The sequence below is a fragment of the Ixodes scapularis genome, unplaced genomic scaffold (assembly GCF_016920785.2).
Source record: "Ixodes scapularis isolate PalLabHiFi unplaced genomic scaffold, ASM1692078v2 PGA_scaffold6__148_contigs__length_123643588, whole genome shotgun sequence".
Taxonomy (NCBI): Eukaryota; Metazoa; Arthropoda; class Arachnida; order Ixodida; family Ixodidae; genus Ixodes; species Ixodes scapularis.
Genome location: NW_024609881.1, coordinates 112276397 through 112287409, shown reverse-complemented (window position 1 = coordinate 112287409; position 11013 = coordinate 112276397). Strand labels below are relative to the sequence as shown.

Sequence of the window (11013 nt, the reverse complement as noted above, 5' to 3'; positions counted from 1 at the left end):
GCCTACTGATTGGTTTACTAATACGGAGTTACTACCCTACTACGTTGTTTCCGTTTTTACACAGCGGAAGGGAAGGGAAATAGAGGTGAATGCTAGCAACCCCCCCCCCCCCCCCCCCCACACACACACACACACTCGCGTGGCGCAACTCCATTGGTTGTACGCGCTATGACGTCAAACCAACAGCAGCATTCCGCTGCGGACGCTTTCTCCCATGTTTTCGATATGGTGTGACCAGCACCAACACGAGCAAGCAAGACACGGTTCACACATAAAATTGTCGTTTCAAAAGCGTTTCACCTCTCCGTTATCATGAACAATGATATTATTTTTCCATCATATCTCTTCTGGTCGTCTTCCGATCTGTCTCGTGGCAAACGACACCCAACCGATATATTGCGACGAGTTATGCGACGTGTCGGCTTGTAGAAGATAAAGATGTTTGCACGGCCCAAGGGCTCGAGAAAAAGGGGGGGAGGCGTTTGATTAATTCTCTAACATGGGGATCTAGATCCGGCTTGAAATTTTAAACCATCGCCTTCCTGCGGGTCGGATCGGGTTCGATTTGATGCACTTGATTAGCGAATCAAAGTGTTTATATGAGCCGATTTGATATGCTTACTCGATTCTATGGTTCTTTTCCAGAGATATTGGTTCTAGATTAAATGGATCGGGTACACACACTTTCTCCCTTCCATCTGGCCGAGCAGAGATGGGAGATGGTTTCATTGCATCACCTTCTGGGCTGAAGATAACCCACGATGGGTACAAAGGCGAAGTTTGGGGGAGCCGTATCTCGGTCACACGTAGCTGGCGCTTTGGGTGTTGAACGGCTTCAAATCCAGTCGCGCGTCTAGGCTGCAGCACACATCTGGAAAAAGGTGGACCCGCTACTGTCGCTTCCAAGCGCAGCTAATGTGTGTAGCTTACCGCGTGTGCCATATGCTTTGCCAAACCCTTCCGCGTGGCTACGGTAAACACTGGCAGGTGGCGCAAACCGCCGCCCTATTCAAAGTGTTTAGCCTCATTCGTCCATCCGTCGGCGGCTTGTAATCGGCTCCAGATCACATGGGCGCTTGTTCAGGCTGCGAGTTGATGGAGTGGACGCTGCTCGTTTTTCTCGACTTTAGTTCTGCAAATGTCATCGCGCAGAGAACATAAGAAAAGATCTAGCGCGTGTTTAACATCTTAGGAATGTATAATTCTAGGCACTATTTACTAAAAGTAGAAAAACTGCTGCATTGCACCTTTAATCTCTGCACGAGGAATATCCTTGTGGGACACGCTGTGTTAGCGAACGTCCCCCACTTTTTTTTGTCTGGGGCGCTCGCCCCGCAGTTTCCTTTGTTGCTGATGCAGGTGTGGTACCTTTCATGCCGATAAAATAGTTCGGTGACCGATAGGGACGGGAACATATTGACTCCCCTTGCACATTTTGGCTATCACTGAGATACCGGCTATCGTTTTTTACAACTCACCAGACACGTGGAACGAAAGAGTTCCGAGCAAAGTGATGCACCTTGATAGCGTTCAGAGCTATGCTTCCGCGTCCTTCCAAAAGCTGCATTAATGGCGTCGAGTGCCACCAAGAGCGTCGGTTTGGTCAGCCTCCCACGATTGGTCAAACGCTCTCTATGACGTTTTTAATAGGGTGAATTCTAGTTTCCTTAATGGAAATAAGAATTCCGGACCATGAACCTTGACGGTGTTTGTTTAGGAAGCCGTGACTACAAGCTTCCACTGTGCTTTTTACACTCCATCGAAATTGTCGCTGGCGATCGATAATCATAGTTGTGACGTCACAGATACGAACCGCAAGAGGGAGTCACCGAAACATCTCGTCGCCAATAGAGCCACCAAATCCGCTACACTTCAGAGTGATGACACTTCAACTGTCATTTCTTAAAATCATCGTTGACAGATATCTCTAAGCGTCATATGAAACCACGTGAAACGGTTTTCCACAGAAATGTTAAAATGTAGGGTCTATTTCCCCGGCGGCGGGAGAATAATGTCCCCGAAATTCTACCGGCAATCTCCTCCCATTGGCCCATCGACAGCTCAGTTTAGCTTTTTTCTGTAATGAGCCGCCCCAAACTGTCGCCGCGCAGCGGCGAGTACGGTTGGGCTAGGAGGGTTAACATTTCTGTAATGAGCCGCCACAGAATGTCGCTGTGAACCGGCGTGCACGGTTGGGCCAGGTAGGTTAAAGGGATACCAGCGAAATTTGAAATATACGCGTCGTAGGCACATCGGGAGGGCCAACAAAGGCACGATCGAGTGCAAGGAGCATCCGAGCTTGCACGCCGTACAGGCTCATTGAGCGCGTTGGCGAATTTGTTGCGAATTCATTGTACGGATGCGGCGTGCCTTTAGAAGACGTTCCTACACTCTGAAGAGTCTATTTGACCGGTGCGGTACCACCATTAACAGGGGTCTTCAGTGATTTGAATAAGAAGTGGTGGTGTTTGCGATCAGAGAGCAGGGAAAGTGCCAGCTTGGCTCTAGCTCCAGTGTTTGGCTCCTCCGAACTCTACACACAGCAAACTTCGAAAGACGTAAAGGGAATGAGAGGAAAAGAAAAAGAAAGAAAGGAAAAGGGAGCTGCTGAAAAACGCGGGAAAAAAGAAATTTAGTTTGTACCCATCTTTTGAAAAATGTTTAACGAGTCTCCGAATCGTTCCGTTAGCAGTGACGAGTTCATCGGCGACTCGACATATCTTGTCAGCGTTTGCACTGAGGTTCTAGCGGAGCATCCACAGCCGGGTGAACACCGTCAGAAATTAGGTGCTTTTAATCGCTGACGACGTTGCATTTGAAAGCCCGCAATGATTGTGCCGTCAAAATTACGCTCTCGATGCTTTTTTTAGGGTATAGTGGAGAGTGTTTACCTTATTTCAGCGCTGTTGTGAGATGCGACACGGACGTGCGAGGAGAGTTAATTCTGATTGCTTCTGCTACGCGCAAAACAAAAAAGAAAAAAAAAAGTTGCTGCATTCGTGCCCAGTCTAGAAGTTGAATTGTCGGATCCTGCGATTCTTGAAGCACCTTGGTTAACTTAGCTGCCTATGGAGTTCCAGGTGCTAGTCGATGTCTATTACTACGGAGTCGTCCCAATCGGTAGCACTTTAGTACGGGAAAGATGCGTACGAAAGCTGACATGGCACGCGGTTGACAACTATGGATGGTTGAGTGGAGCTTGATACATCTCAAGTAACTTTACGTTAGGTAAACTCGGCTATCCTCAGCAGAACATTAATAACTGCTGCGGTTGTCTTTGCGATAGCGACTGAAGCTCCCTTCCAGTTCTCTCCGGGATCCAAAGTGCTTGAGAATAATTCAATTTCCGAGCTTTCGTGATTTGCCTATTTACCAGATGGAAGCTCCAGCACGGCTAGGTTTTCTCAAAAACAAAAAACTTATAACTTCATGGATAACTCCCTGCCCTACATTTATCAAAGGTATGCACTGAACGTATACATTTATCGATGCTTGGGATCGCAACTTGAGCAGTGCTGCTGAGCCTGCGGTAGGAATATCCCGATATAAAAATGCAGATATTAACAGCTCAGATTGTCAAGTTCAATAATGATGAAGTTTTAGGCAAGTCGTCTGAAGGACCAGTTGTGATCATATTGGATAGCCTGGTTAAAAGTACCCCCTTGCACGTGAAAGAACGCCATGTGGCTTTTGGAGGTCCACTTTATGTGTTTCCAAAACGAGCGCGAAGATCCAACTGCGGTTCACGCGAAAAACCGCAGAATTATTGCCTAGAAAATGAAATAAAGATGGAAGAACCATCGACACATAGTTTATTCAATCTTGTTCACAAAGTGCACTGCTGAAATCAGCGCTTGGCGTAGGCCTTGAAGAAATCGATCCCCTTCCGGTTGATCTCTTCGAAGTATGGGAGCTCGGCCTTGAGGTTCTCGTAGTAATCCTTCAGCTGAGGGTAGCCATCAAGGCTGTAATCTGCAATCTGGGAACAGAAAATTCGCAGTGGCATGTTACAAACTAGATAAAACCGGTGATATAAATAGAGACAAAGAAATGACGCCACGCGGGAGCCATGCACTTTTTATTCTACTCTACTTGCACAAAATACAGCAAGTCTTTGTATTCTTATTGTATATAGCCGTGCCGCGGTGGCAAATCAGGTGAGCGAGGCTTTATCTAAAATATATTTAATCGTGCGAGCAATCCACGAACCGATTTATTTCTAGGAGCGGGCGTAAGATATGTGGAGCGTACTTCAGTGAGTGTGAGGGTGCCGAGAAGGGCGAAGTCGGCGAGCGAAAGCTCGTCACTGGCCATGTACTTTCGACCGACCAGGAAAGTCTGTACGAACGTGAGCTCCTTGGCCATGGCAGCTTCCCGCTCTGGATTGTACGGCTGCTTGTGCATCAGCACGGGGTACTGGAATGCACATAAAGAGATCATTTAAAAATAACTGCGAACACCATGGCAATTGGTACGCTCAGTACTGCAAAATTGAGCAGTCAAGGGGTTTCTTTGAGCGCAAGTTATTGAAGCTTGAAATGAACCGTGGCCCTCCCTGCGTCTACCCTACACTCTCAGAAAAAAAAGGGAGTATTCTTACACCATTTGTACCATATAAGACACCCCAAAACTTCAGTTCAACTTACAGCGTTCTGAGGTCGAACCGACGGTACCATGTTACGGACTACAAAACAAAACAAAAATAAATAAATAATCGGGTTTTTTTTGGCCCTACTGCAGAACCTCAGTGTTTTTTTTTTCTGTGGTCTTTGTTACGTACTTTAGCTGTTTACTAAGTTATATCGCACCGTTACCATGCCCCTCGTAAATTTTGGGTTCGACTGTAGTGCGCTGTACGTCGAATTGAAATTTGTGGGTGCATTATATGGGACAAAAGGGTGTATCAGACGACACCCTTTTTTTTAGAGGGTATGTGCTGAATTTGGTTCGCAACAGCAGAGCTATTTGTGCAGAATGAAGCAATCGACTGAAGAACGTGCCATCGAAGTGCGATAATAGGGTGCTTTAGTAGATCGTTCTGATAACTCCTAACAATATCAGATACTCCGCTGATGCCTTTGCGAATGCATAGTCTTGTTATCGGAGGCATCTGAACGACCTACTAAAATTTCTTAGTAAGGAGTTTTTGTGGAATGTTTCAGTCATCACGCAATGCCCTCCGTAAACCGATACATGATCCGGAACTTTCCAAGGATACTGGCGCCCATGCGCAGTGGTGGTGTCCTTGTTTCCGAGAGCGTACCGAAGTGGGAAAAAAGCGTCTACGAAAAAGCCCTGATCAGTCAGATAACGTAATCGGATGATTTAAAAACAAACAATGACCGCGTTCTTGCGTATCCACTTCTCCCTCAATGAAGGAAAAGCGTTGGTAGCCTGAACAAGACTTTACCCCTTTGGTCGAATTCTGCAAGCCATATGCGTCGGCGCTACGAGTGTTCTGCATTAGGCTGCGAGAGCTCTCAAGCCATGCCGATAGATGGCGCCATAAACCAAGGTTTTCTTTGCGGTCATTAGTTTGAATCATACTGGCTGCATGACCTGACGTGCCTTCTCTAAGCCAGCTGAACTATACAATATTGTTGTCCATCGATCCACCCACAGAAAACTTCACTATGTCGCATCGTAAGAACTGCTGTCAAAGCGCCGGATAGCGTTGAGTACAGTATTAACGGTATATATTTTCAACCTGGGAAGCATGTTTTAACTATACATTTAATGCACTATCGAGTACGAATGAAACATTGGGGCGCGTGGCCTTCGGTACATGCTGCGGAGCCCAGAGGTGAAGAGTTCGGGGTAAGGTCCCACCGCTCCTTTCCACTTTAGCGGTCGAACGCTGGAGAGAAGGTCGTCTCCACTCCAGCGTTCGCTTTGCTGAAGTGGAAAGGGGTGGGAGGAGCTTCCCCTCAACTCTTAACCTGTCACAAAGAACTGATAAAACTGCGGAGTAGAGAGAGGGGTTGCGAGGGTATGCACATCGAAGTATGCGCCCACCCTCGCAGCCCCCTTTCCATCCCGTAGTTTTATCAGTTCTTAGTTGCCTCCCCATCATGAATCGTAGCCCATGCACTCTGTTCGCATTTCATTCGTACTGGATGGTACTTTTTGCTTTAGGGGTCTGATACGGTTTACAAGCTAAAAGTATCTGTAAGATATGTTGGCAAACTGCCAACGTGTTTAGAGCGTAGAATGATATGTACTTTCCGAAGTGAAATATTTGTGTAGTTTTAGCGTAATTCTTTTTGCCAGAGGGAGGGGTGGGGTTAACGCGAGCACTTAGCGTGACGTACGAAGTAGTCCCCGACTTTCTTGTAGAAGGTCCCGATGTCGTACATGAGGATCTTGTCGACCAGGGCCCGCTCACGGGCTCCTTTCGGGTAAACCGGGCTGTCCGGTGCGTACTTCCTCACCAGGTACGTGATGATGGCGCGGTTAAAGGGGATAATGAATCGGCAAAATTTTATAAAAATACGCCGGAGTTTTATAATTTAATTACACGGGCATTCATCACCGCAGTTAAGTGTGACAGGGGTCAGACTTAAGTGCGCTCAAGGGCGCCCGACGGGCGTCCTAGACCGCAGTTACGCTTGTATATAATTAGCAGCTACTGCCAACTGTACATTATAGTTATGCAGGTACCCTTAACCGTAGTTACTCTTGAGTATGCATATTAGCAGTTACTGCCAACTATACCCTACTTACGCTGGCACGCTTAACCGTAGTTACGCTTAATTATGATTAGCAGTTACTGCCAGCTTAGTTACGCGGGCACCTTTAACCGCGGTTAAGTGCAACCGCCATCCTAAACCGTAATTACGCTTAAGTATGATTAGCAGTTACTACCCGCTACACCGTAGTTACGTATGCATATTTGCAGTTACTGCCGACTATAACCTACTTACGCTGGCACGCTTAACCGCAGTTACGCTTAATTATAATTAGCAGTTACTGCCGTAGTTACGCGGGCACCTTCAACGGCGGTTAAGTGTAACCGACACCCTAAACCGCAATTACGCTTAAGTATGACTAGCAGTTACTGCCCATTACACCGTAGTTACGCGGGCACCTCTAACCGCGGTTAAGTGTAACCGACATCCTAAACCGCAGTTACGCTTAAGTATGATTAGCAGTTATTGCCACTATACCCTAGTTACGCGGGCACCCTTAACTGCAGTGAAGTGTAACCGGCATCCTGAACCTCAATGAGGCGTGAGTATGATTAACGGTTACTGGCAACTACACCTTAGCTGCGCGGGAAGCCTGAACCGCAGTTAAGTATGACCTCAGTCACACTTAACTATGGTTAAGACTGCCGGTGTAACCAGGGTATTAGTTTGGTTCAAAAGGATGAACTGTATATACCTTTCGGAGAGGACAAATCCGTCGTCCACGATGGTAGGAACCGTTTGCTCCGGATTAATCTGAAAACAAAAAAAACACACACACACACACACAAAACACACACACACACACACAAGCGATGAACATGATGCGATAACAATAAGTGATAAAAAAAACGCCACTTTCCTTTACTATTGTGGCAAAGGCGGTGGTAGCAAATAATGCGGTGCAGCGTTGAGCTAGATTCGATCGCAGCGCCGCCGTATCTGGCGTCGCGTCAACCCCAACACCATAACTCCGGGAACGAGACACTTAGACCTGTCTGCTCTGTTCCATGGGCGCCGCCATGTTTGCTTATGCTGACGCCACGACACAGTAGGGGGGCTGCGCTTCTTGCAAAACTGTTTCTTATTTTTTTATTTTTGAGCATATCGTACTGCAATTACGTCAGAGGTGCAGTCATGAAGCTCCAGCAACACCTATGCTAAAAGTGCTGTAAAAAGCAAAAATCTTATTTTATGCGCAGCCCCTTACTTCACAATAGCCTGTGTTTGAGGTTATTATACGAGATTCTTATCGCTGGGGCACCAAGGTGAAAAAAAAGAAAAAAAGAGCGCGCGGCTATTTACCGTTTGACACAGTTTCCCGCTTCGCGCTGTTCTTCGTCGTACCAGTACCGTAGCTTTTCGAGGACTTAATTTGAAAGAAACAGAACACGACCACGAGGAAACGGGCGTTTGGCCCAAAGACGTGGGAAAACGTTTCGGTGCCGATAGCAGATACATGAAAGCGATAAGGGTGTTGTTCCCTAATGGGGAAGCAGCCCAGCGGACAGTTCACTGCGGGCTGCTAATCCTTTATAAAGCGTGGTTAAAAATTTCTTCCCTAAAGTTTGGGTTTTTTACAGCGGAGCTGTTAAGGGCTAGTTTCCCCAGGATCGTGTCCCCCGCAAAGAAATGAAGACACCGAACTCTGGACGCCTACCGCCATCTATGAGCGACGGCGGCAAGCCACGTATCTGGTCGCCGCCGTCGCTCATAGATGGCGGCAGCCTTTCCACTCTGGCTGGCTGACTTGCGGCCGGCCATTACTTTTCATTGTACAGTTCCGCTGGACCTCCTCCTTCACCAGAGTGGAAAGGCAGGAAGGTTTCTTGTCCGGGGGCGGCTCCTAGTCGGTGGTTTTCACTTTTCCCCAGTGTCGATAAAACCGTGCTGTTGGTGTATTTTTCGTGGTTTCTCGGAAGACACCGAAATCACGGAACCCAAACCATAAGCGAACCACCCACCTTTAGGAATTCCGGCTTCCTCTGCTCGCCCTTGAAGATGTCCAGTTCTTTCAGCGTGAGATCCAGGTTAATATGTCGGGCGACCATTCGCACCACGCGACTTGGAACACTCGACTCGAAGTGGTACAGTTCGACGGGCATGTTGTCCCTGAGAGAAGCTGGTGGCCTATCCTTTCCGAGTAGAAGGCAGGCTGAAGAGCTGGTGGCCTATCCTTTCCGAGTAGAAGGCAGGCTGAAGACTGCATTCCTCTGCCTTCCTTGCTTCGCGAGGGAATCTCGCCTTTCTCCGATTGATTAAACCACGTGATGTTTCTTTTGAATGACAGTGCTGAATTAGTTCCGGAAGATTCGATTATTTTTAGTAGCGAGCCTGTTCTTGATTTTGCCCCTTGCTTATCAATAGATTTCGCTTCGTCTCAAGAGGTCAATGTTCTGGGATGTACCGGCGTGATGGCGTGACTTTACAAAATTACTTTCTTATGTGAATTACTGAGCCGGCAAAGCATTCTACGACAGCCTGGCAGTGCTGGGTACAGCTTACTGGGTCTGCGCATATATGAGGCAAGGGATTGGTTTGCAGCCCTCAGTTACGCATTGATTCTCAGTTTATTTATTTATTTAAATACCTTAGGAACCCTGAGTCAGGGTATTACATAATGGAGTGGGTTAATAAAATAGCGAGGTTAACCTTTGTTAGAACGAATCTATGTCTTGAACCGAGACGATGGCTTTGTCCAAGCCGTTCCAGTCCACATATTTATCCGGGAAAACAATTTAAGGAATGCAGGAATTCGAGTGAAAGGAAATCCAACTTTTGCATGGTGATCAACGCAGAGTGATATGCGATGAGGAAGCAAGATGAATGAATTGTATGGATGATCATTGAAGTAAAACCCGTGGAAAAGACATAATTAACCGACGCGTTTGCGTCAACACAAAGGGGTTAGTGATACATTTTGTTTAAGTTCAGTAACACTAACAAACCTAGACTATTGAGACGTTATAAAGCGAGCGGTATAATTTTTAACTGATTCTAGGTATTTAAGATGGGGGGGGGGGGGGGGGGGGGTCCCAGGCTGACGATGCATATACTAGTTTCGAACGTACTAATGTGACATTTGCAAGTCACTACACAGATGGGAACGCGAGATGAAAATAACAGCGCAAAACACCTAGAGCGCGCTTTGAGTCGGAAATTATAGTATTACTATGGGTTTTTCAAGAAAGGTTGTGAGTGAAGTAAACGCCAAGATACTTGTAAGTCGACACAAAATCAATATTAAGATTGCCAACAGAGAAGGAAGAGTGAAAATGTTGACGAGTTCGATAGAAGGAGAGACATTTGGATTTTGCTATATTTAGTAGCATCTGCCACTTTGAACACCAATCGTTAATTCGGTCTAGATCAGCCTGTAGGTTAAGCAAGTCATCTGTGTTAGCTATGGATCTGTAGACTACACAGTTATCACCAAATAGGCGAACATTAGAAGAGAATGACAGAGGGAGATCATTAATATACACGAGAAAAAGTAAGGGCGCAAGAATAGATCCTTGCGGTATACCGGAGGATACAGGAGCGCTTCGGAAACGTTGTTAATTTGCAGATGCTGGCTTTGAGAGGTGAGAAAACCTTCAATCCAGGCTAGAATGAAAGAGTCAAAGACAGTGTGGACAGCTTTGCTAGTAGCAGTTTATGAGAAACTCGATCAAAAGCTTTAGAAAAAATAAAAAAAATGGCATCAACTTGAACAGTTTCTAGAGAAAAATGAATATCGTGACAGAAAGTGGCAAGCTGTGTTGCATGAACGGTGTTTCCTGAAGCCGTGTTGATTGAAAAAAAAAAGAACTTATTCTGTTCCAGGAATTGCATAACTTGAGAATGAATGACATGTTCCGTGAACTTACAGCATACAGAAGTTAATGATATTGGCCGGTAATTTAGAGGGGAGTGCGCATCGCTACATTTGGGAACCGGAATGACCTCATCATAAATGCATCCGTGCGAGCGAAGCCGAAAATACAAGCAAGAGCCTGCTGCCCTGAACGATGATTTTACTGCTCGAGCGTGCATGCTGGGCGTACACACCCCTCGGCATAGACGTTCCTGTAACTTCTGCCTACTTGTACTTAAAGTGAAACAGGGCATAATCACTGCTCGAATACTGCGACTTTCACTTCACTAGCGCGGTCATATCTGTGGTGGTGTTCAGACAGCGGTGATCTTGCCTGGCCTAAAACAAAATATGGAACCCTTTTTTACAAGAATTGCGTAAGGAGCGACAGTCGTGTCCTGTCTTCGCCTTCCGCTGCTCTCCGCGACGTGGAAAATCAAGTCTAACGACCTTGTTTCCTAAAAACAGCTA

At 46.5% G+C, this 11013-nt stretch overlaps 1 protein-coding gene across 1 annotated transcript; it reads right to left on the bottom strand.

The window, feature by feature from the left end:
• Positions 1-3847: 3847 nt before the first annotated feature.
• On the bottom strand, positions 3848-8791 carry LOC8029517 (glutathione S-transferase 1-like). The gene is made up of 5 exons (XM_029978184.3): positions 8651-8791; positions 7384-7442; positions 6312-6453; positions 4252-4416; positions 3848-3979 (listed from the first exon to the last, which is right to left on the bottom strand). The coding sequence occupies exons 1-5, from the start codon at positions 8789-8791 to the stop codon at positions 3848-3850; spliced, it is 639 nt and encodes a 212-aa protein (XP_029834044.1).
• Between the last annotated feature and the right edge of the window lie 2222 nt (positions 8792-11013).

Excerpts from the sequence above, each read along its gene's own strand:
- LOC8029517 (XM_029978184.3), bottom strand. The coding sequence starts at position 8,791 with ATGCCCGTCGAACTGTACCACTTCGAGTCGAGTGTTCCAAGTCGCGTG. Across the intron at positions 7,443-8,650 it reads GGAAGCCGGAATTCCTAAAG|ATTAATCCGGAGCAAACGGT; the intron begins GTGGGTGGTTCG and ends TTTTGTTTTCAG. Across the intron at positions 6,454-7,383 it reads GGATTTGTCCTCTCCGAAAG|CCGCGCCATCATCACGTACC; the intron begins GTATATACAGTT and ends TATCCCCTTTAA.